The 25,870-nt window shown below is 40.0% G+C and overlaps 1 protein-coding gene across 1 annotated transcript in view; it reads left to right on the forward strand.

Annotated features, from left to right (window-relative positions):
* The first annotated feature begins 369 nt into the window (after nucleotides 1–369).
* The window catches only part of CD44 (CD44 molecule (Indian blood group)), a 56,594-nt gene continuing 31,093 nt past the window's right edge, over nucleotides 370–25,870 (forward strand). Inside the window, exons 1-6 of the mRNA XM_058806528.1 lie at nucleotides 370–550; nucleotides 18,563–18,728; nucleotides 21,887–22,023; nucleotides 23,404–23,475; nucleotides 24,111–24,350; nucleotides 25,232–25,327. Coding sequence (XP_058662511.1) covers nucleotides 484–550; nucleotides 18,563–18,728; nucleotides 21,887–22,023; nucleotides 23,404–23,475; nucleotides 24,111–24,350; nucleotides 25,232–25,327 — 778 coding nt within the window. The 5' untranslated portion in view covers nucleotides 370–483. The remainder of the gene's footprint in view (nucleotides 551–18,562; nucleotides 18,729–21,886; nucleotides 22,024–23,403; nucleotides 23,476–24,110; nucleotides 24,351–25,231; nucleotides 25,328–25,870) is intronic.

Below are 25,870 nucleotides of genomic sequence, written 5' to 3' on the forward strand. Positions count from 1 at the left end.
TTACAGATGCTTTACCAGGGTTTAGAAACTCTAGTGCTTTTATGTTCACTTGGTTTGCAATAATGAAGATATTTTAAAATGCAGGATGAAAAGCTTATAACAAACAGTGCATTTCTGAGAGAACTCAGGAGAGATTACACAATTTTTCCTACAAGCACACTAAGTATAACTTTTGACTAGACTAGTGTAAGAAGAGAAGGTTTAGTGGCTCTTTAAAACTCAAGTGTGCCTGCTTAGTCAGTCCCAGCTCTCCTTCCACTCCCCCTTCTTCTGCTGCTGGGTAACTTTTGTTGCAATATGGGTGTGACTTTTGATGGAGCTTCCCCCTCCCAGTTATGTCATTACTTCAGTTCCTTTGAATCAGAATAAAAAGTGCAGCAAACTTCAGACTCATTGACTGCAGGCTTAACAAGCGTCAGGGCTGTTCTTCTTTCTGCAGCTTCCAAGGATCTCTGGATTTTGCAAAACAGTTCCAAGAAAACAATGGCCAACTTCTCCTTATGGACAGTTTTTGGATTATGTTTGCTGAAGCTCTGTCTAGCAGAAACAGGTAAGATTTTATGAATGAAAATGCTTATGATTGTTAAGTTAATGCTTCAGACAGCAAGTGTGCTTCTGCTAGACAGCGAACAGCTTTCTTGCAACTTTTATTTTTCAAGTGTTATCAGAGATGTTTCAGACGTGTAATCTCATTTGTGCTGCTTTGTACAATCACGGAAGGCTGTGTATTGCTTGTAAAGGGCAATTCCAAATCTGTAAAAAGTGAATTGCAGAACATTAAAGAATGAAGTTTAAACAGGAACAGAAGTACATTAGGGAATTCAGAATGGCTCTGGTGAAGCTCAGTTTGACAATGTGACTGCTGTTCCAAACGCAGTTTGCTCTCCCTGCTCCCCTCCGGACTGCAGCAAAAAGGGGGTGGAAGGAAGGGGGTGAGCCCCCCCAGCTTACAGCTGCACTCTGGAGTTTACATCAGCTGAACCAACAGCTGAAACAAACTGCATTTGGGCACAGCCTTGCTGAACAGGAGAAAAAACTGCAGGGATCTCTGCTGAAATTTGGAGAGTTTTTATGCCCAGCATGCTTCCTTCTGACTTTTCTAAGGTCTCTCTGGGGCTGACTGATGAGCTTTTGGAACAAAGGGGGTTAGAAGTGACAAAGTTCAGTTGTGTATCACTTACCTTCCTGCAGCTTGGTTATCTGCTTCAAATATTTGTATTTAAGAATCTAAGGTTAATACAGTGGAAAAAAAGTAATTTATGTCCGAAGTGAATAAAAAAAGCTTTTGAAACTTTACATGGTGGAGGCTCAACCATGTTTTAGGGGAATGATCATACTTTCAGCAGACTCACTGTGACTGCAACTGCCCCGAGGCATTTTGTGGTTAGGAATAACAGTTGTGCTTCTATATTGTTTTTGTACTCATCAGTCCCAGAGTCTAACAAAATGCATTTTTCATGGCCATTGTCACCCAAGGGCTGTGTGTATAGTAAATATGTGTCTCATTTGCTTGAGCAGCAGGGGATACTTCTGTTAATGGTTGCAGCTCTGCCAGGCTGGGAATGGGTGTGTCAGGGGGAACAAGTTCCCAGTGCTTCTGTGATAGCTGAAGCAGTCTCGTAGCTTTTCTGTCTAAAATCCTGTGCCCGTTGTACCAAAATGCTCTTGCTAAGATCAGGTACATAGACAAAGCCTTAAGAGAAAGGACAGGGCTACTGCAGGCAAGTAAGGTATGTCTAAGATGTGTTAAATCCTTGGCAGTCCACGTCTGTGCACTGTATAAATATTATAACTGCTCGACTGATTTTGACTCCTGTGAGCTGCCTGGGGTGTCCTAAAGGGCAGGGTCTGCCCTGCCTCTGGGAGTGATGTGTTTTCACAGTGAGACAGAAAGCCCCATTATTGAGCCCTCGGCATGGTTACCAAAAGTGTGTCAAACTTCACATATGCCCTCCAGGGAAGTTTCTTTACTGGCTTAGTAAGGTATTAGAATATAGCTACAGTATATTTGAGTTGGTGTACAGTACATTCCAGCATGACTTTGTAGTCAGTAATGATTTCAAAACAGCAGTTGATGCTGTTTTCTATTTTTAACGGGTGATTTTGCTATGTATCATAGACTGATGGCTATTGCTGTTGGGAAACTCCTGAACTGGAATTTTAATTCTTTTAGTACAGAATTTTATGGAATAAAAGAGGACCTGGAATTACTCTTAATCTGATTTCAGAAGGAAAAATGAGATACAGAGAAAGCTGAAAAACTTACTCATCCTGATTTCTGTGGTGTTGTGTCTATACTGTCACTGATACGTTTCTCACTCTTGGTGTTGACATCACTTGTCTAAGGAGTCTGGATCCTGGAGGATATAGATGCTGTCATCTTGGTTAATGATGTTTTCAGAGGAGATTTTCCCATGCAAGCATCATGTATTTGTAGAAATATTTTTCTCAAAGTTTTCCTTGATTAACACAAAGCAAGTCCTAGAATTTTGACCCCCAAATTTGGAAGAAACTGGAAGAGAAGTAGTAGTGGTAAGGATGAAATGGAAGGAGGCAGAATGAGTCTGTCTGTGGGAGGAAGGAGCTTGCGTGTTAGCTCTGGAGAGGTTGCCAGAGCCCATTCCCAAGGTAAGGCTCTGAGACAGGGCTCCTGCAGCTCCTGAGCAGTCACAAAGGAAGAGACCTGCCTGGCCCTTGGTTTGCATATCTATCCTGTAAATTTGTAAATAAAGCAGTTTGAAGAAGCTCTTTGTGCTAGATTATTTTCACTCAGTCCTTACGGTGTGTATCTTGGCAGTTTCCCAAAGCTGCAAAGTAACTAGACTTTATTAAGAGTTCACTTGAACTTTCCATCATTGTTTAGTGGAAGGGTTCTGGAGCTGTCCTGGAAACATTGGCACACACAGAGCTAAGAAAGCATGGCAGGGGATTGTTTTGCAGTCTTTGGAGAAATGCTTGAAGATTCTTTAGGTACTGGTGTTCTCCACAATGAAGAGCCATTACCTTGAAAATAGGAAGTCAGAGAAAGGCTTAATGAGGACAGATAGCATTGTACAATTGAGGAAGAACTTTTTAAAGTAAATGCTTTTAAAACCACTGGTAGCCTTAGCCAAGGTTAAACAAAATGTTCATCCATATGTGATGTATCTTTCATTCCTGAAGAGTTCCCATGACTTTTATAGGCTTGAATTGAAGATAGCGGGAATATTGCAGTTATTCATCTATCCCCTGAACAGGCATGAGGTTTGACTGTATCAAGAACGTGCCAGGAGTCGGAGACATCACGACATGCTGATAGACAGATAAACACCAGAGAGAATCATGAGCTCATTACTCCTAAAATACCTGTTGAAAAGATGTGATAATATTTGATAGTACTAGTTCTGAATTTAGTTGACTGGTAGTAAAACACATTGTACAGAAGCAGAGATAAACCAACGTAGAGTTCCTTTATAAGAAGAGGGTAAATCAGTTAAGGAATTTAAAAGTTTTTGATGTTCCAAATGCTGTCAAAAGGCTTCTCCATCTGCTTTCTGGTCTTCTTGCATCACATTTTTGTTCCAGAACTAAGGGGTGAGTGTTTGAAAATACAGTCAATATGGAAGACGATAATTCTCCCCTTCATATATCACTGTTTGGTCTTTTATTTTAAAGAGAATACTATGTGAGAGAGCAAGTGAAGGAGTTCTGCAAAACTCGCCTATAAAGTTGGGTTTTCCAGGACCAAGGCTAAATGTACACAGTTATTTGTGAAATATAAGTTCACAGAGAGGATAATTGTGAAACAAACATGACCCATCACAGTAATCTTGGAAAACAATGCAACATTGCATTGGAACAATTAATGGTGTCCCAAACACACCATATTTTAGAATCAGCTGGCATCTGGGAGCATGATGATTCAACTTGTCAGCATTAAGTTGAATTCTTAAAATAGAGAAATGGAAGCTTCCAACTTGCTAGAAAGCAGAACACATCCACAGTCTAGTTTGTCCTTTGCCTTTACCTGTCAGGGTTTCTGTGTGATAAACCTGGTGGTTTGGACCATTCTCTGTGTGTTATCCACGATATCTGTGGGCGGGAAGCCAGTTTGGTGTAGCTGCTGGTCATTTTCCAGGAGTCCATCATCTCTTAACAGACAGCCATCTCTCCCTCCCAGAGAGGCAATAATAATTTCAAAGCTATCAGACACTGTAATCATCAGTGGCCATGCTGTGTGCTGCTAATAGCAGTGGCAGAGAGGGCTGTGTCGGTGCTGTGTGTTTATCATTTCCTCCCCCAGGGCTCAGCAGCAATATCAGTAGCAGCTGGCTGTGATTTCCCTCCCCTGCCGCGGCTGCGGAGCTGCCCCCGCCCAAGGACGGCAGAGCAGCTCATGCTATGAATGAGTCTGCAGGCAGAAATGTGAAGTGGCAGCTGAGGAAAAGAGGGGTTTTCCTTGGAGAATCTTTCCAGTCAGAAAGTTCAGCTAATTGCAATTTGAAGTTCAAACCTCCGTGACTGTTTCCTGCCTAACGAAACCTGCAGTCATTTTTTGAGTCTGTGCTTTCAATTAGGAACATAATTGAACTTTCTTTTGTAAGCAATGGCTTTGGGACTTTCCAGTTCCTCTACGCTGGCAACTTTATATAATGCAGCTGTCTTATTTTGGTACAATAACCTTCAATTCTCATATTGTGAAACCCCAAACAAGAAAAAAAAACAAAAACCCTAAAAGGAGTTGGAGAATTATCTACAATTTTATCCGTTAAAAACATGAAAGCATAAGCAGGGCATGCTAATTCAAAGTAAAAATTGCAGAGAAGACCCGAATTCTATTTACATTTGGAGTTTGAAATATACTTTGCTTCACTTTTTTTTTTCTCTTTTCTATTGATGATTGATATAGTTTAGTAGCTGGAAACTCTTAAGAGACTGTGTTGTGTCTTAAAAAAAAAAAAGAAAAAATGCCAGACATGCAGCAGCTGTGTTAAAACTTCATCTCTCTGCTAATGATACTGTTCCAAAAGCAGTGTAAGAGGGTTGTAAAAGAGATTGCCAGGGTACATACTGTCAGCTGCCTAGGAAAAGGGCATTAGGCTGCAATCCTCAACTTCAGAATTAATGTTTTACCAAATACCTGCTTTCATAAATGAGATGCTGCCTCTGACAGAACGTGTAATAGTAAAAAAAAAACCTGCCATGGCATAGCTTTTGTTAATTATGTATGTCTCACAGTGACAGCATGTTAGCAAAACAGGTTCTCAGAAGTACATTTCCCTAGGGGGCTTTTTTATTGTTATTTTTGTTAATGGATAGGTGTCTGTAAAGAAGCAGGGTGTGGTGTGTGTGGGTAGCTGTAATGAATAGTTCCTTGCAGGTTTCCCATAGAGAAGTGAGAGGTTAGCTGGAGCTCAGTGGACGTTTTGTGGGCACCCAGACCCCCGTGAGCAGATGTGGGGCAGTGCCCAGGCAGCAAGCAGGCTGCTGGCCAAAAAGCTGGGGTGTAAAAGCTGAGCAGCACCTGGAGCTGGCAGCCTCTCCTTGGGAGCACGGCTTGGGAGGTGTATCAGCGAGGGATGGATGGTGCGTGCCAGGGCAGCGAGGCTGCGGCTGCGTGCAGGCCGAGCTCTGAGCCCACATGCCCACACACACCGGGCCGAACAGGCTGCCTGTGCTCCTCCTGCAGCGTGCAAATGCAGCAGCTCAGCCGAGCAGCAGGGCTGGCTCTCATGGCAGCTTTACCTGCTCTTTGTCATCGGCCAGCTCGCATCTCTGAGACAGTGTCCCTGTCTCGGACTGAGGAGGTGAGGGAGTGACACAGCATGTCACTGCTAAGGACAGCCAGGTCTTCCCAGCTCCGTCCTGGTGCTCTGGATAAAGCTTCTGCGCAAGGAAGATGGAGTAGTTAACCAGGCAGGTTCAAGGGAAAGTAGTGTTTGCCAATTATAAGGAAACATGATCCATTCATAATAGAGACACTGAGGGTGCGGCCTGAACGCATCTTTCACTCACTTCCTTATTTTTCCTCCTCCTGCTTGATTAGGTGTCCTTCATTATTTACACATCCTTTCCCTTTTCCCTCATTTACACAGGTGTGTAAATGTAGAAAAAAAAGCTTCTTTTGCTAATGAGTCTTCATATTTATGAATGTAGGGCTTTGTTCTCTGTTCCTGTATGTTGTTTATATATGAATTTGACATATAGGAACCCTTAGAATATGGAAGTGAAATAATACGTATTTTATTTTAATCAATTTCACCAGTAGCAGTGCTGTAAAAATCAGATAAAACTATATTGCTCTGACAGTTTTATCCTGTTTACTTGTGTGTTTGCTATCTATATATGCACTAAGGATTGGCAGCTTTTTAGAGTTCAATAGCAATTGTTTCCTGTTAGACAACAGCAAATGCAAAGTAGAGTTTCCTTAAAGAATTCTTATTCCGTGCTTATCTTTTTATGATTAGTGATGTTTGAAGCTGTTTGCCAAGTGAGAGCTGACTTACATCTTTTGCCCTGCTGTCAGAATGAACACTTCTTTAGGTTCGAGAACTTGAAAATTTATTTAATACTTAGCTGAAGTTTAATTTAAATTTAAAACTTAATTTAAAACTTGACTAAATTTAGTCAAGTTTTGCTCGTGTTTGAAGCAATACTTCCTAGTGATAAATATCAACTGTCCTATTGAGATTTTGGAGGTATTCCTACTTAAACTTGATGCTCTGGCAAGGCTGTAGGGCTGGAGTGTGCAGTGACTTTGGAAGCTTGGTATTAACAAAATACCACACTTCCATTGCACTAGTCAGAGTAAACTTTGTCTTGTGAGGAGCACAGTTTCTCCTAGCACAGAAAATAAAAATGTCCTCCTTGAGACTGGGTATTGAGCTCTAAACTTTTAAACTCCTCTTTTCCACAGTGTAACCAAATTATTTTATAGCCTACTGAGAAGAGATACTTGGTGGTTCCAGTTCACCACTGAGTGGGCACAGCTAAGGTTTTAGAGAAGCATTTATCCCCTTGACAATTCTTGTATTAAAACCAGTAACGGCCAGACATTTTGAGCATGTGAGACACATTCCCATGGTGACTGCCTAGAGAAAAGTTTCTTTCCTGCATTTATGGCTTGCCTCAGTAAAACCCTGGATCCATTTGCTCCCTGTTGTGGTATAAAATATTACAGAGCGCTTCTAAGAGTGTCTGTGATGAATTTTGTGTCTGGTGATATTTCTACAAGATCAGTTCTATTCACTATCTATCTTTTTTTTCTCCTTTTATTCTTATGGCTTAATTTCCTGGATGCTTTTTAGGTGGGAAGAGATTACAGTAGTTTTGTTTTATTTTCTCAACATACTCTTGACCTGCCAAGTCTCACACATAATCCAGTAGTGATATTGTTTGTGCTCACACTGGACAGAGAATAGCAATATCTGTTTTTTTTTTAAACAGCGAAGCTGGGGCAATCTTAGAGCATCATGGAAGAGTAAGATCAGCACAGTTTTTCAGGTGATTTTCAAGGGCATCTCTAGGCATATACACTAGACAGTGTTATTTGTCTCTGTGGGTTTATGTGGATTAGAAAAAGCCCAGTTGTCCAGTTTTCCAGGAGGAGACATATTCTGTGAGTAGGAGATTGTTAAGACCAATGACTAAATATGAATTTGCTTTCTGGTAATGCTTTGATGGGAGCTTATTTTAATTTAGGTAGTACATATAACAGGTATTTGCGTTTCTTTCTGGAGCTGGAGATAATTTTTCTTCTTCTTTTATATTTCGTAACAACTCCTATTACTTATATATATGCCAGTGGGGACCCTAACTATTGTACATTAGTGCAGTATAAATAATATATTGCTTAAAGAATAGTGCAAGACTGGTAAGATGTTTCTACAGTGCCCTTAAAGAACAGTAGAATTTCTATCCAAAATTTTTGCAAATGAATAAACTCTTTAATTAACTTCTCTTGCTGAGAAAAGGAGGAAAAACTTAAAAAAGCTCTCTATGCCTGACTAGGATACCCTTCAAAATAAAATATAAACAGTGTTATTTGCTTCAATTTCTTCTGTGTTATCACAAGCCCCTTAAAACATAGCCACAGCACTGAAAGTCTTGGGCGCAGCAAGGTTTTTATTCATTAATAACCTACAAAAGTATTTATTGATAACGTTTACTTAATACACATCCACATCTTCAAAGCTCAAGGTAGACATTAGTCACAAAAATAAGTGGTCTCTCCTCAGTATGTCCTACAGTACCTTAAACATTCAAACATTTCAACACCAGCACATGTCTGAGATGTATTCCATATCACTTCGGAAGTAGATGGTGTCTCTGTTGAAATTTAGTTCTTTTTTTTTCCTTCCATTGTGCAGAGTTTACGTAAATATTACAACATTTGGTCAAGAGGGAGTTACCTTATCTGGTGGATTCCATCAACACCTTCAGCAGAGCTGGAGTCAGGCTGGATGTATGTAAATTACCCTAGAACTTCGAATTTGAAGTCTAGGTATAGTGGTATTTAACAGAGAAATAATATTCCCAACTAATGAGAAAGAAGTGAACTGACAAACATGCTGCCTGCAGAAAATACTGATTTGTGATTTTTGTAGCCCATGGGAAGTCAGTGTTTTTATCCCTACCTCACAGGCAGGACAACAGAGAGACAGAAATATAGCTGTAAATAGAACATCTTCTCCAAAGCCCCAGCCCCTTGTCCCATCAACAAGATCAGTGCCTCTCTTGCCTCAGTTTCAGAAAGCAGCTATCATTTCACATACAGGGCGATTTCAGATGAAAGAAGCATTATGATTAATTGTAAGAAAAACGTTCTTGTGCAAATATTATTTTACTGGATAGGAAGTGAACAAGAACACAGAGGACCAGAGCATTCTCTGAAAACTGTTACTGTAAAAATAGGAAACTCTCTTCAGTTACTGTTTGGCAATCCATCACTGAGTCTGGTTGTGCAATCCTTCCTTCTGCCAAGCAGTATGTGTGAGAAAATACCCCTTATGAGTAAGAGTAAGTGTTTTCCTAATTTTTCAATCACCCATACTGATGCCTTAAGTTTTAGCTTTCATGTTTTGCAGATTCTGTACTGCATTACTGTATAACTCTGAACTTCATATGAAGTGTTAGCAAGTTCTTCTGACAGTTTTGTCAGACAAAATAATCTGTTTTCCAAGGAGAGCCAAGGACACCATTACAGCTTCAGGCCCCAAAAGCATAAATAGCAGTGAACTGAGGAGAGCAGTGAACTGAGAGTCTGGAAGGATGGAACTTCATAACCTGAAGCAGTAATTGAACAATTAACTCCAATATGTAAATGGACCAAAACCTATAGAAGTGCAAAAACTCATGACCCATTGTCTGTCTTGGGTGTAGCCACAGAAGGGCTCTTGTAGTGCCCAAGGTGTATCCTTTGAAGGCCTTTTAATAAATACCTACTTTATTCCTTTAAATACCTTATTCCTTTAACACTGTCTAGCCTCTACTCTAGGTAGCCTCTAAAGGCATCAATACAACCCCTTTTTTGTAGACCTACACTGAATTTCTTAATAGTATAAGTCTTCTGTCTGACTTTATTACTCATAGTGGTCAGGTCATGCCATTTTATCAACACAGTCACAATCACATCAGTGTTGACTCACAGGAATGGCAAGGCAATGTATTGACACCTTTTTTCCACCCCTGATGTGATACAAATATATCCACAGTGATAGTCATGGCAACATGACTAATTGAAATTTATCTTTTACTTTTTAACTTACTGGTTTTGGTATCTTGAATTGATTTCTATATTGGGAAATAACCCGATGTCTCCCACCCATCCAGAGAAAGTAGTTCTATGAGTCAGGTCATTCAGCAGTTTGTTATAGCAAGGTGTTTCTAAGACATGTTTTTGGGCTGTTCAGGGAAGACAAGAGGATCTATGCACAGTGATTGGTAGCAAATCACCTGGAAAAGTTGTTTCTCACTGCATCACCTACTTCTGCTGTTCCTAAGACATCACAGAACCACAGTATGGCTTGGGTTGGAAGGGACTTTAGGGATTACCTCGTTCCAGCCCCTGCCATGGACAGAGATGCCACCCTCTAAATGAGGTTGCTCAGGGCTCCATCTAAACTTGTCTTGAATGCTCCCAGGGGTGGAGCTTCTCTGGGCAACCTGTTCCAGTGCCTCCTACCCTCTCAATAAGGAACTTGTTCCTAACATCAAATCTGAATCTTTTCTCTTTTATTTTAAAACTGTTCCCCCTTGTTCTATTGCCATCTGCCTGTACAAAAATTCTCCCTCTTTTTAAAAAAACCCTTTTAAGTACTGCAAGGCCATAGTGAAGCCTCCTCAGTGCCTTCTCTTCTCTAGGTTGAAGAGTCCCAGCTCTCTCAGCCTCTCTTTGTAGCAGATGTGCTCCAGCCCTCCAGTCATTTTAATGACTCTATCTGGACTTGCTCTGAAAGGTCCATGTCCTTATGCTGGGGACTCCAGAGCTGGATGCAGCACTCCAGGTGGAGTTTTACAAGGGCAGAGTAGAGGGAAAGAATCACTTCTTTGCCCTGCTGGCCACGTTCCCTTGGATGCAGCTCAGGATGCTGTTGGCTTTTTGGGCTGGGAGCATACACAGATGGCTCGTGTCCAGCTTTTCATCCATGACAAATCCCAAGTTTTTCTCATCAGGACTGCTCTCAATGAGTTTTTCTCCTAGCCTGTACTCTTAGGGAAACAATGATGCTTCACTGTTTGAGGGTGATTCCATGCATGCAAAAGTGTATTGCCTTTATGTATCTCCACTGCCTAAATATATGTAGGATTTAATGTAGTATTTGAAGTCACAGAATATCAAGGCCCCACTGCCAGTGCTTCTTTCCCATTCTTCCCTCAAGCAAGAAAATCTTCACTGCCTGCCATGAATTGTTAAATTTAAATAAACTTTTTTTTTAATAGGAAAAAATATCACTATTCCCACCATATTTGTGATAGCAATAGCATTGTGTACATCTTAATGCTTATTGCAAACTCTGGTTATTAAATGTGCCTTTTTATGAAACCAGTTCAAAAAGATTCATAACTAAGACTATAAGAATTATTAAAGAAATTTAACTGCTCATGTAGCTTAGTGTATGAATAACCTGCATACATCTTAGTAAAGTTACTTGATAGTCAGAATTTTCAGTATAAATCTCAAGATTCTTGAATCCCTAGTAAATGCATGGGTAGACCCACAAAGACTCCATTAAATGGAAATATTTCGCCACCAAAAATTCCAGGAGAAGTTGCCTGCTGGCCTAGGCAATCTGGTTACAGACTACGGGATCCCTGTCATGCTTGTATTAGGGGAAAAACAAGGGGAGTAGTGGATGTGAAAATATTCTGTTCCATCATCAGAAGCTTGCATAAGAACTTTCCCTTTGACTTCTACGGATCATTCCTACACTGTGGGGCATATTCTGAGCAGCCTTCCTTTCTTTGGTATGTCTATCAGAGTAATGTTATCTTTGTTTTAACTGGCTGGCTTTCAGAGGTTTTGAAAAGATTCCCGAGGTTCCTTTCTTTGATTGGACAAGTGACAGAGCAGTGAATAGGAGTAAGGTCCTCTGGGCTCCAGACTGGGGATCTGCCCGCTGAGTCTCTGTGTGTGTGTCAACTGCTTTTATCCCAAATAACTAAATCGGTCTAACAGTGAAAATCAGACTCCGGCTATTATTCTCCAGCTTTGTTTCATGTGTTTCTTCACCTGGGTTGCATGGAACTGATCCCAACTGATTCTCCTCACAGCCCTTGTTACTCATCCTTTGGGGTTAGACTGCTCACTGTACAGCCTGGAGCTCTCCTGGTATCGGCAATGTTGATTATGTTTTCATCATTTCGAGGGGGCATATCAGATAACTAATTGCAGACTATGATATCACTGCCTGCAACTTTTCCCCCGAGGTGCTGTGCAGCTGTACCACATCCTGCTGGAGTCTGAAAACTTTTAGCTCCCTATTGGGTGAGACTATTACAAAAAGACTAATATTAATGTCAGCAGCAAGGAGGTTTATCATAAGTGATGACACCGTATCGGCTCACTCAGGATGTTTACCAGAGCAACAGTTGCCACGCAGATAAAGTATGATTGGAAGATGCATTAGCAGATTCTTTTCTTCCTACAGCAACTGCTGAGGACTGAGGCATATTTCTTGTACTTACTTGCATTTTGAGTAACTCTGGGAAGGCTTGATTTATTAATAGCACTACCCCCACACCCATTGTTTTAAAGCAGTAGCCAGGAGAGCTGTCAGTTAAGAGACTGGAGATTTTTGTCCATCATCAGACAGATACAGAGACAGTGACTGCATGATCCGTAGGCAGATTCATTAGGAGCAACAATTTAGAAGAAAGTCAGCAGCTTGAGCTTTGTCTCGCATCCCATTTCTGGTGTGCACTTCCAGAAGACAGAAATGCAAGGAATACTTGCTAATTTTTGTTGGAGAAAGGAGAACCTCCCACAGCACTGTATGCACTCTGGCCCCTGTGCATACGTCCAGCTGCATTTCTTTTTCACTGCAGAGATCTGCCTCAGCCCACTTGGACCTCAAGGTTAGCATGGCTGTCTCATGGCTTTTCATGCAGTTAGCCGCACACAGGAAAGTGAGAAAGCTACACTCTTATTTGCTTTTCTAGAGTGAATTACTAGGTATCCAAATATAACTGGGTAGTAGGAACAGCTTGGGCACAACTTCAAAGAAAGTTCTGACTTTGCGCCTTTGGATCTATGGAGAGTCATCTTCACTTTCTTGTCACCACACCCAGCTACTAAGAATACGTTGTCTCTATTTATAGCAGGAATGACTTGCAAACATGCAGGTAAATCCCTTTTAAACTGTTTTCCTGGACATTGCTGTCTTTAAAAAGCCAGGTGTGCAGAGAATTTTTCCCTCCCTGAATATCACATAACTATTATGGATATAATTATGTGGCGTTTTTCTGTCCCATTACAATTTTCAAGGCTTAGAACATTTTTCTATGCCAAACTGAAATGAAAATATGACATTTTAAAGGATCCCTGAGGAAAACTTTTGTCTGGGTTCCTTAAACCATCTACATGTATTGCAGCCATGTAAACATTTAAACCTAACTTTCTTAAGTGATTTTATTTTATTTTGTGCAAATGAATTATTTTAATTTCAGAATTAAGGGTAATTTCATACTGGAAAACAAATTCCTTATTTTGCTTTATTTAAGTATCCACAAGGGATAATTTGAAAACTAAAAATAAGGTTTATTGCCACTAAATCTAGAAATGTATTTCCTATAAATCATTGTAGGTTTCACAGCTTGGCAATACTCCAAGGAAAGTATTTCATCGAATAACTCCCAAGAATCTGTGAAGACTTTCACTGTCACTATTTGGAGAATCCTGGCTTATGGTGCAAGTGGTCTATTTCTAGATTTGTTTCTTTGCTTTCTTTGGAGAGTACTGGTTGGCAGAACCAGAATATCGTAACTGGAGGAACACAAAACCAGCCACACTTAATGATGATATGTATGGCTTGATCCTTGGCACTTTTGTGTTGGGATGGTAAAGGACTGCTGGCTTCATTCACATGGATCTTGCAAATTTGACTTCTGAATTTTGATCAGTGTGTAGTCATCCCAGTTTTGAGTCCTATTTTCCCAGCACAGTTTTCCTTTCCTCATCAAGCCCCGAGGGATTCAAGTATAGGTGTGTTTTAATGATGTCGACACGTGTCTATTAGTGAGTGTGGCTGGGATTAATGAATCATTTCACATAACCTAGCAAACAGCTATCCAGTGGTTTTCATCACTGCCTTGGGCTTCAGTCCAACTTCTGACATAAAGGTAAAAGCCTCTGTATCCTGTTACAGTTGCCTGGGCTGCAAGTTGCTTGAGTGAACTTTTTTACTAATAGATTGAAAAAAAGGTAGAATACTCAGCAAATAATGCTTTCCAGGCCCATGTGTGTTGTAGTATATTAAGTAATCACTGAATAATAGTTTTTGTACATTTTAAGTTCTCACAGATGTCAAAATGGCAGTAATCAGACTTACGTAATATATACATTGACAAAATGTTTTGGATCCTGAAATGTTTTATGAATCCATCCCATATGAAATTTTGTATTCAGAGGCCATTTCCTCGAGTCAGATATAAAATATGCATTCTTATTTATCCATTCTTATTTAGCCATCTAATTGTTTCTTTCTTGAGAAACAATTAGAAAACCAGGCATAACTAGAGATAGGTCTGAACTGAGAGACAAGATCTGAATTGTCCATATCTCCTCAGATTTTAGGACTCATGTGGCCCAGTTCATAGATTTGCTTGAAGAGGAATAGTAATGACTAGGATTTTCTTTTAAATATATTTTAATCTGTTTCCAGTATGTTACTTTTTGCTGCTTCATTGCTAGCATGCATTTAAAGCAGGTGATAATATTCATAATGCAGGTATCAGTGCTAAGCTGGTGGTGGTTCCTGTTCAGAAGTGTCAGTACAAAATTCAATAATCTGTGATTATAAGGAAACAATTACACATGTACATCTGCCTAGAGCTAGAAATCAGTTTAATAAATATAGAACATAGTTCTTACAGTAAATGTAAATCCTATATCTATTAAAACAAAGAGAATGAAAGCTATATGCGCTGTCAAACCTCTAGTTCTGTCCCTTTTGTCAGCCCCAGTTTAGCACATCCTGGTGAGCTATCAGTCATCTTGAACCACAAACTGAAAAGGAAAATCCCCACCAAAACATCCCCCTAACATTTCCTGGTTGCCATGCAGTTCAGCGTGCGGTTTTACCAAGAAGTCTGTTAGCATGTACGAGTCTTACACTGCTTTTGCTCCAGCGGGCAGGCTGTTTGCACATCCTCCACTTGCCTTGCTTTGATGTATCTCTGCAGCTGCTAAAAGATCTGCTGCTTTTTTGTTTTCTTTCCCTCCAATAAAAGACAGTTTGAGAATGAAACCCCCAGGTGGTGTCTTGAAAACAATGAAAACTGGGGAGTAGAGCATGAGGTGTCCATACAGTATACCAAAAATCTTCATGGAAAATTAATTCCAGTGGGAAGACTTAGCATGAATCATTGTTACTCATTATACATAAGGGTTGCAGAATCAGGGTGGAAGTGGAAATTGCACCTGGTTTCTTACAGTGACAGTTTCTAACAAGCCTCTCCTATTAATTATCAGGGTGTAACTCACACTTCTCTGACAGGACAATGCTCTTTAGTCTGTGTGAGGCGATTCCACCCCACCAGTGGGCTCTAGCTAGCAGATTGTCTGGGGAACCAAAGTTAGTGATTTGGCTGACAAGTATTGATTGAACCTGGTTTAGATGTGTGAATGAGGATAGCAGAGAAAGTTTTGCATGCAGCTGCTTGAGAGAGGGCGCCAGAAATCCCAGCAAGGATGGGGAGAAATGTAGAAGTTAATGCTTTCCATGCTTATAAAGCTCAGCACAGACAGAAGCACTTCATGGCTTTGGGTTGTGTCACCCAATCTCATGGTCTGGGTGAGATTGATGATTATGACTATTCAGATATTTTTCGTACCATTTGCCTTCTTCAAGGGCTATTATTAAACAGCTCTAGCAAATCATGTGAATGAAGGAAAAAAGGGAGGATTGTGTCCTGTCAGTCCCCAAAGCCAGACAGTTCTAGGAGGAGGAAGGAGGGAAAGTTAGCGTGCTGTTGGTGATTTCACTGTGAGTCCACTCTGAGTCAGCCCCTTTGAAGATTCAAAAATGTTAAAAGGATCAGCAATAGTCAGTCATGTTAAATGAGTTTTACATTGCCTTGGCTCTTGGAACACAATAAAAATCCATCTTTTGCATAAGTGTGTTAGAGCCAGCTAAGTAACATCAATATAAAATTAATGGATTTGGCCTTCTTGCCCTATGGGAAAAGGTGAAATATGTGTTTTGATTTAAATTTTAGTCATGTTTCTTACTTAATTCAAAATTACTCTGTAAGCCTCAGGATGGGAAAAAAATGAAGGTATTCATTTAGTTTAGATCCCATCATTTGTTTTTGATGTGGTATTTATTGGTGTGATTAGAATTTTTTTTTGTTAATTCAGTTAAGGGTCCCTCTCCATTGTGTGAACGTTAAAATCTGAGACTATACAGTAAAAATGCTGTGTTCCCTGATAGCTCATTTTTAAAATGTGGTAATTACTGCCTTCAAAGAGTAGATGCTGAATTTACACAATTTGCTTAGACTGTGAAATTCTGTGTGAGTTTTGAGTACTGCTTTGGTCCTTTTTCCATACTCAGCTCTTCATGAACAGAGTGTCTCTGCTACAGCAGTGGTACTTTTGGAATAGTAGGCGTAGAAGATATCATCAAAGTGAAGACAGAGATGCTGTCTCAGCATTACTGTAGGACGCAGTGCCAACGAATTGGATGGCCTCAAACCCAGTTTTGAGAACTGGATTGCCACATTTTTGCCTGGGGTTTCCTGGACACCCACGTGATCTCCCATGCTGCGCAGGCAAGGCTTCCTGGGAGCGTGGCTGGGCGTTCTCCTGCAGCTGGGCAGCACACGTGCAGCCAGCCCGGTACCCCCAGCAGCGTCCTGGCGTGCAGGGTCCGCTCAGGCTCAGCATTTCCATGGAAAACGTACACACGTGCAGGCATGCAGCCCACGTGTCGTTCCATTAAGCCTATCTGTGTGAGCAAGCCTACTTTTTTGAGCAGCAGAACTCTAAGTAATTGACTCTCTAAGCAGAATTCTGAGTATGATTGAATCTCAGAGTGGTAATAGAGCAAAAATTGTTATGTTTAAAACCAGGAGTGGGCTGAGGTTTGATGATAGCTAAATCAACTCTCTCTAAACAAAAAAGCAAGCTTCACTTTATAATTCAGTGAATCTAGGATTAACTGCAAACAAATGGAACCCAAAGCAAGTGTATGTGGTATCTGCTTTCACACTGAAAGCTTTTTAGAAATTAGCCTAAAATTATCAGAAAAGATGTTGATGCTCCAAGAAAATTTATCTCCAAAATCACTGAGCTTGTTACGTTAAAGTAATCAAGTACAGCTTTGTGATCTTATCCCCATATTTAACATTAAGTCCTGTGCCTCACAGAATGTGTTTTAGGAAGAGAGAATGAAGAAGGGAAAAGTAAAGAGAAACCTTTTTTCTTGTCTAGGTAATTTAATAGCTGCTTAATACAGCTACTGCCTGGACAACGTCCAGGACACTATCAGGCTTTGAATATGAAATATTTGGAGCCAAAGCAGAAGTCACTGGCATGGCAGATGTGAGAGCAGCTCCATCCTAGCAGTAGTCAAGGAGTGGCAGAAGGGCCATATGTTTTTTAATGACATGTGACAACAAAATATTAAAAATACAGAGAACTGTAATTAACAAGACTGTTAAACAGCTCTGAAATACTAATTGATTTTGTCTAAATTAATATTTTTTTGTCAACCAATACTGTGGAAGGTGGAATTGTTGGAAAAGAGGTTTTTTTTCTGTTCATTTTGTGGGAAGGCTATCCAAGTAACAATAATGATTAATTCTGTTGCTTATGGTGCAAGCATTCAAGATTGGATGCACAGCTTTTGAGCTTCTTTGGACAAGCAAGCATCAATACTGTCTATGCTGTGAATAGTGGTTGGCCTCTCATGCATCACCCAGCCTGCATCTTATCTCTTGCATTTTATCTCCTTCAGTGTTTCCTGTGAGCTATGGAAAGGAAAGTTCCTTGAGGTTTACACTGAGTAGATACCTTGTACACAGAATAGCATCAATTTATGAATGGACAAAAGTAATTAAAGAAAGAGTGCATGCCTTGGATATTGTCATTTGCTTTCACATTTATGCTGTAGAACAAAACAAAACAAAATAATCAAGCAAAAATCACATTAGGAAAGTTGCTCATTATTTATAATGTGTCAATGCAAATGTACATGAATTGCATCTCGTGTCTTTTAGAAAAACAGTTTTCCTATATCATCTGTTTTTTTCAAATAGACGGTAAGGACACACCCTTTTAATATTGGAGAAGACTAGTCTATTTTTCCCTTGCTTTCACATGGAACTTCCATTAAAATTAAGATAAAAATGAGTCATGCTCCTCTTTGCACTGGAAATAATAGCTACTCCTATGAAGTGTGCTTTGCAGTTTGTCATTCTAGTCTGGAGTTGCCACTGCTTTTTTTCTCTTGAGGGAAAGGTGAGACAGAAGCAAAATTAATTCAAATTGCTTTGACGTGTCCTGTTGTTTCCTCATTTCTCTCTACGCACATGATTATTCTTATTTGTATTGATATTTTTATTATTAACCCTTTCTTCTGCACATTAGTGTTAATGGCACATTAGTTGTCCTAGATACCCTACAAAAACATGTTGTATTCCTGTTTTTGGGAAGGCTGAAGATTTGGCTCATGCCTCAGCCCAAAGAAGGAAAGTATGAAAAAGGTGATTGAAAGTGGCACTGCTTTTTTGAATGAGTTGGTAGCTGTTACTTGTTGTGGGTTTGCTTTCAAGCATTATACTTGAAAAAAATAATTTCCAGGTTTCAGTGAAGCATTACGTATACATTTTTAACATCTTTTTTCTTTTCTTTTGCTAACAGAATTCAATGTAAGTTGCAGATATGGAGGAGTTTTTCATGTTGAAAAAAATGGTCGCTACAGTCTCACACGATCTGAAGCAGTTGAACTCTGCAGAGCTCTCAACAGTACCTTGGCAACACTAGAGCAGCTGAAGAAAGCTCATGAGCTTGGATTTGAAACTTGCAGGTAAAGAAACTTGAAGACATAGTATATCATGACACCACTAGTGTAGTAATTACATTTGACTTACTGTAGATGCTATGATTGGCTAAATAAGTTATATTCTATAATGAAAAAAAAGTCTTTGTGCATGTGTATGTTTGCTCTGAGCCCAGTAATAAGTAAGTCCTTGATGCCATTGTTTTTTGCCATTTATTTTTTTAAAGAAATCACAACCTCACACAGATAAAATATAAAGGCAACAAAAGACTGACAGTATAATCAGCTAGTTAGGAAGATGTTCATATCCTAGTGTGTTACTGAACAATTGGTAAGATAAGTATGTGGGAAGTAAGGACCTAATTTGAGGTCAAAGGCTGAGGATGGTGAATGCAGTGAATGGAACTCAGTCCTGCCAAGGAACAGTAAAGAGCAGCAGATGGTACTGTGAGGGGTCAACTCTTGACATCCCACTGAAAAAATGGCCACAGTACTAGTGCATTCTTGTAATCTGTGAATGGAGATGTTTCACATGACAGCTACAGTAGTTATTAAAAATCCCAAAACCACATTGTCAAGTGACCTGCTGTAATCAATGATGTATAGGACAACAAATGTGGATGATACAGACTCCCCAGTTTCTCAAAAAGTAACTAGACCAAGAGACTAGAAGTTACAGAGAACTTTTAATTAAAAAAAATTAAGTGAATAAAAGTATGTGAGGCTAAACAATTGCAATCTTCTCAGTGTTTCCTTATAGCAGAGGTGCTTCATCCCTCTGATCAACTTCATGACACTCCTCTGAACTCCAATAGATGCATGTCCTTCTTGTGCTGGGGACCCCAGAGCTGAACACAGCCCTTCAGGTGGGGTCTCAGAGCAGAGAGGGGGAATCTCCCCCTTGACCTGCTGCCCACACTGCTTGGGACACAGCCCAGGATGAGTTTGGCTCTCTGGGCTGCAAGCAGGCACTGCTGGCTCGTGCCCAGCCTCTCATCCAGCAGTACCCCCAGGTTTTTCTGGCCAGGCTGCTCCCGGTGTGTTTATACCCCAGCTGGTATTGGTGCACTGCTTCCACTGCCTGTGCATTTCCATCCTGTGCCTCAGTCCCAAAACAGCTGTGCTGGTCCCTTGGCTTGGTTTCCTGATTTCTTACACTGGTATCAAGAGCTCTTGCACTTTATTGGAAGGAATCCTTGAAGACCATCTCTTTTCTTGTCCCTGAGGGCAGGTTCCCAGGATGGCCTATTGACTACCTCCTTGAAGTGCTGGAAGTTTACTTCCCTAAAATTCAGGGGTTTGACTTCGCTCTTCTCCTTGCCCATTTCTCTCAGGACTTCAGACTCCATGATCACTGCAGGCTGCATGATCACTGCAGCCCAGGAGATTCATGGTGGCACACCATTATGGAGTTTAAGTAAATGTCAGCAAATTTTCAACTTTATTGCAGTCTAACTTAAACAGCAAGCATGGAGAAATTGAATTTATCTTCTAACTGGCACAGAAAAATTCAGTGGACATGTCTCCAAAATTTTAAGACTTTCACTCTGGTACCATGAGAAATAGTACTGACATCAATGCTGCTTGCAACTATTTCCTGTTCTGGCATGTTCATTTCACAAGTATTGTGGTGGTGGACTATGTGAACAGAGAACTCTTAGGGGATTCTTCCATTAGAAGTGGAAATGTAATTTCAAATTGTACCATGTAAAGACAAGAAAGAGTTCTTTACTCTGAGGGGAAGTCCCTCATAATGCAGTAGGCATGATCTTTTCAGACATTAGCACATGAACATACACAGCATTCTGAATTGCCCAGCACTACACAATATTTAAAGATCAAATCCTAAATAATGCGTAGGGGTAGAGATTTCTATGCAAGCAATTAGGAGTATTCTAAACTATGAAAAGCATTTTCTAAAGCTAAAATATGAAGGCAATTGAAAGAAGAAGAAGGATTTTTTTTTCCCCCAGGGGGAAGCTGTAATTTTTAATTAATGTTACAATTCCCAATTCACATTTTACCAGAGGACGGATTTGGACATGCAAGCCATGTAGATAGGATTTCTTCCTCCCTTCCTTCTGGCCAACCCTCCCACCCTATTGCATTCATTTGTTGATCCTGTGCTATAAGTAATCCTTGTCAGTAAGCTTTAGCTCTTATTAAACGTGAGTAGGAGAGGGAAAATATGCTGTATATAACCATCCAAATGTGTGTGAATAAGATGAATCAACAGAGCCTAACACAAGTAGGTCAATATTGGTTTGTAAAGTGTCAGCGTTGTAAGCTTAGTTGGGAGTGTGAGTAAAGCAATTTATAATTCCACCTACAAGAGTTTCAGAATTGCAGGTATCTGCACATTAGACATGAAACTGAAATGATGTTCCTAGATAAAAAATTGCAAAGCTGTGACATTTGCTCCTCCTTGATAAATCATTCCTCTCAAGAAGTAAAGCAAAACCCAAACCAAACTTCAGTTCTTGTTACCATTCTGTCACATCTCCAGTTAAATACATTGGAATCAATCAGGTGTTACAGGATTGCAAAACAGTAACAATGTATTGTACCTTATGTAATCACAGTCTTCACTGAATTATGTGAGCTCTGTGCACAATAATCACACTGTTCAACTGAAAGATACAATAAGAATTTGTGGATGAATGATTTTTGTATTTGAATATTTTACTAGGCCGTCAGTTTTTGCAGATAATAATGTGGATTGCAATCATTCTTTAAACTTGCTCAAGTACCATAAATTTAGCCCTCAACATTTCTGTGTGAAATGTTTGGGTGCGTTATGTCAAGGCAATGAAAATGTGAATCCCTAAAGAATGGGAATTTAGTGTCAGGTAATACAAACTCACACTGAACAAAAAGTGCACTCACCTCCCTCACTTTCACTCCCTTGCTCTGGAGCTGATCACCCTATCTAGCCAATAAGATGCATATTTAATTTAAATGTGTTTAGGTCTAGAAATTAAACACAAAATGATGTTGACTGATGGGAGACTGATGTAGCTGCATGTGACAAAGGAATATTCAAATGAAAAAGGAACACAAAAGCAAAACAGTATGAATAAATGCATGAACCTTTAAATAATAATGGTTTCTTTGTAGCTTCTTAATGTTTGAGGTGACGTCTGCTATAGTAAGTCATATGGTTTATTTACCTCTGTTGTTCACAGGTATGGTTTCGTGGTGGGGTATGTTGTTATCCCACGGATCAATCCCTATCATCTTTGTGCAGCAAATAACACTGGCATTTACAAACTTTCAGCAAATACAACTGCTCGGTATGATGCATACTGTTACAATGCAACAGGTAAGCAGATGATTTTATGATGCATTTTAGAAACAGATTAACTAAAAATAACGTATGTAATCTCCGATTTAAGGTACTGGGATGAGGGTTTATATAATAAACATAGCCTGGTTTTCAGCTGAGAAGAAATACATTTTGTCAGCCTCTAGAAGTGAATCTGTCATGTCAGCAATGACCATTTTGTTTTCAGGGTGTTTGGAACTAAATTACTTTTCTGGCCTTGGGACAAACTTTGCAGCTTCAGAACAGTTCATCATAATGGCTTAGTGAAGTGAACCAGTGCAGCAGTGATTCTGAAAGACACAACTGCTGTCAGCCTGGCACTCAGCTCTTCTGTTCATGCAGACATGAGCTTTACAGCCAGGAGCAGTTTTTGTGTTTTTGGGGGTGGCTGCCACCTGCAGCAGCTCCGAGGTCCATCCCAGGCCCATGAACAGAGCTGCTGCTCTCCTGTTGGCAGATTCATTCAGTATTTGCTCAGGCAAATCTCCATCTAGACATGAGGCAGCTGGACAGCAACGTGTGTCAGCAGCAGACTGCTTTCATCTAAGCTTTTGGACTTTTTAATAGTTGGAGATATTATAGCAAATTATTAGGAAAGTGTATATAGTCTGTGACAGATGCTGAAAACACTGTTTGAAAATAAAATCTAAACTTCCAGGATCTTGAATTTCAGTAGATTGTGACATTTGTAGTGGAAGCAGAGAGTTCTTACGGAAAGTTGTAGGAAAAGTTCATCGATGATTTGAATGCAGTGATAATTTTTTATTTTGTTCTTGGTAGTGATATAATTAAAAATCTCTGCGCTGGTGTAGTATCATGTGAATTGCTATTGTCTGTCACTCACAGAGGACTACAATGGTGATGTCCATCCCCTCCAGATCTTTATAACTCCTCCCAAGTATTATTCCCAATCAGCAGTATGAGCAGGTAGCTCATACACCATCCCCAGGTGGGGCACTTCAGCCCACAGGGGCCGGCAGTGCTCACCAGAGCGGGGCACGCGCTGCCTCTGCTGAGCCCTCCAGGGAGGGACGGGGTCTTGCCAGATAAAAACATTAGAGTTGCCACTGCCACAATGGCAGTGGGTCTGACTGCATTGAAACTGTGTCATAAGGCTGTTTTAACTGGCACTGATTGCAGACATTTTCTGGAATGGTTATGGAAATGGGGAATCTCATTGTTAGCTGACGGAACAATCTCAAAGTGCCCCACCTGGGAAGGTGGCACATCAGTGAATAACATTTGTTTGGAAATTTGCTTCCAGTCCTCCTCATCTGAAGCTGATGCTTTGTCATTATGTACAATTGATTTAGGTATACATGTGATTTTTTAATCCATTTTTTTAAATTAATACTTTCTATTTTCCTTCTTTCACAGAAACAGAGGAAAAAACATGTGAGCCAGTTGTAAAAATAGATACTTCCTTACTCAGCAACCAGGATGAAATAGGTACTGTACTGATTAGAAAGACATGCACTTGCTCAGTTTTTAGTAGCTGGTTATCTTATTTTTACATAAACAATCACTAATATTAAAAAAGCCAAGCCGAACGTAAGAAAAAGAAGTTAAGAGATGTTCAGTAGAAATTAAAGCAACTAGTCACTTGTCTTCCCCTAAAGCCTATGGAGTTTGGCTTATTTCAGGACACTAAACATTTTTTGTATAGGTATTTGACATTTTTTGGTACCTCAGAGCTGCTAACATCCCTTTGAGATAAAGGAATTTGCTTAAGACTGCATCCTTCATACATCTGATTTGAGCTGTTTGTTAGAAAAGCTGCTGGAAGCTGAAAAAAGGCTCATAATAAATTATTTCTTCCAACTCTAAGATCTGATTGACTTTACACATGGCAAGACGTTATGTTAAAATCAAGCTGTTTGATAAAAATAAGTGATGCAATTCAGGCCTACAAATGCAAAAAACATATAAATTAGCATATATGCATTAGACATATTTTAGTGATGTATTATCCAGGTTAGATAGGAGGCCAAAACCAGGTGAACTGGTATTAATCCATAGGCACTATTCTTTATTATGGCTGTGTGCCTCCTTGACACGAATTCCGTTTAATTCCATTTCCGCAGTCATTGACAACGCGGACGGCTCCAGCTTCAACGCGGACGGCACACGTCACACCGCTGGAGAGTCCTCCACCTCAGGGGTGGATGATGAAAATGCAGGTAGTGGATCAACTCATGAGACAACTGCCATGGATGCCTCCATCAGCAGGTCCAGCCCCTCGTATTATGGAAGTCCTACTCCAGTCTCACAGCTCCCAGGTCATTCTTCTGGAGGAGGTGAAAAAGAATTTCCTGGAATCTATGGTAAGGACAATAGGTTGAGACTAATTTCATGGGGCCCTGTCAAATACAAATGCCATATTCTTTTCTACTTACTTTATTTAATCTTTGATGTTGCTTGTGTGACTGAAATTATCAGAGGTCTGAAAGACTCGCTCCCATTGAACGTTAGGGATACAGATATAAGTCATCCTCTAAGAACAGTAAAGCTTACTGTGTGACTACAGGCTTTTTATCAAATCACTAATAAATTACCAGTGAAGGATACCAGTATTTTGCATTGCTATCCTCAATACATACTGAAATTAATTAAAAAAAAAAAAAGCAAGAACATTAGGATTATAAAATTACTTTTCATTGGTGGTGTACTCACGGCATGTTATGCTTGTTTTGACATGTAGCTAGGACCATTAAAGGTAAATCCTAAGACTGTCTAGCTAAGGAACTAGGATCAGAAACATTCCCCACATTCCCCAAGGTGTGTGCAGTGTATTTCTGTTGGTTGCGGTTACAACTGTTACCATCTCTGCTTGCATGCATAGTCTAGATTTTTGGACTAAACCTCGGAATATGTCTCAGCAGAGGGGAATATGAATAACCTCACTCATTGCTCTAGAGTCCCTGTCCTCATGTCATACAGCTACAATGAGATCTTGTAGCACATAAACAGATCATTGCCAGAATGTTCATTGTCACTGTAATACATTCTCCTCTTCAAACGATCTGTTTGGGTGATATCCTTACTGTGTTAGTGAGATAAGCTTGTGTGGGGTCTGCATCTTTCTTCTCTCTTGGACCAGTACATGAAGGAATGGAGCTTGCAGGGTGGAATAGTTGAAGTACTTGTGAGTACTGTATTGTAACTGAGCTTATGAAATAGTAATGATTTATCCATCACCATACAGGTGATGAATTTCCATCTGTATCACCTGATACCTTTTTTGGGACAACGGCTGGTGATTTCCATGACGAAGATGATGGGCAGTATCCTGCAAGTACTAGTAAGATTTATATTTCATAATAACAACATTACACAGAGATCACATTAAAATTGCTTTCTTCTTCCAGAAGGGCATTCTGGTAAGTGGTGAAGTATACAACACCTCAGAAATTGGAAAGACATTGAAATAGACTGCTTTCTAGACTGGTTAAGTGGGTAATGACCTTCACTCTCTGAGACAAGGGGAGCAAAATCATTTACAGTATGTTTGCTGCAATGCTTCTACCTGAGCTCGGAAAGGCTGCAGTTTTGGGTTTCTGACAGCTGGTTTATCACTTTATGAGGAATCACAAATTAGTACAACCTATTATTGCTTGAAGTCAATTTATTTCTGAGGTAAAAAAGGATATTTTTGTAGATTCGTGATGTTATTCTAATATATTTGTAGTTGTGAATGTATGTATGTTCCATGTCAAAAACCATGGCCTTGCTAACCAAGGCAGTGCTTTACATGGTAGTTGCAACTACCAAGCCATTTGTGCACTGCAAAAACTAATTTCACCCTTGCTGTTGACAACATTCCTAAGAAAAACCTGGGGTCTGT

The sequence above is a fragment of the Ammospiza caudacuta genome, chromosome 6 (genome assembly GCF_027887145.1).
Source record: "Ammospiza caudacuta isolate bAmmCau1 chromosome 6, bAmmCau1.pri, whole genome shotgun sequence".
NCBI classification, from domain to species: domain Eukaryota; kingdom Metazoa; phylum Chordata; class Aves; order Passeriformes; family Passerellidae; genus Ammospiza; species Ammospiza caudacuta.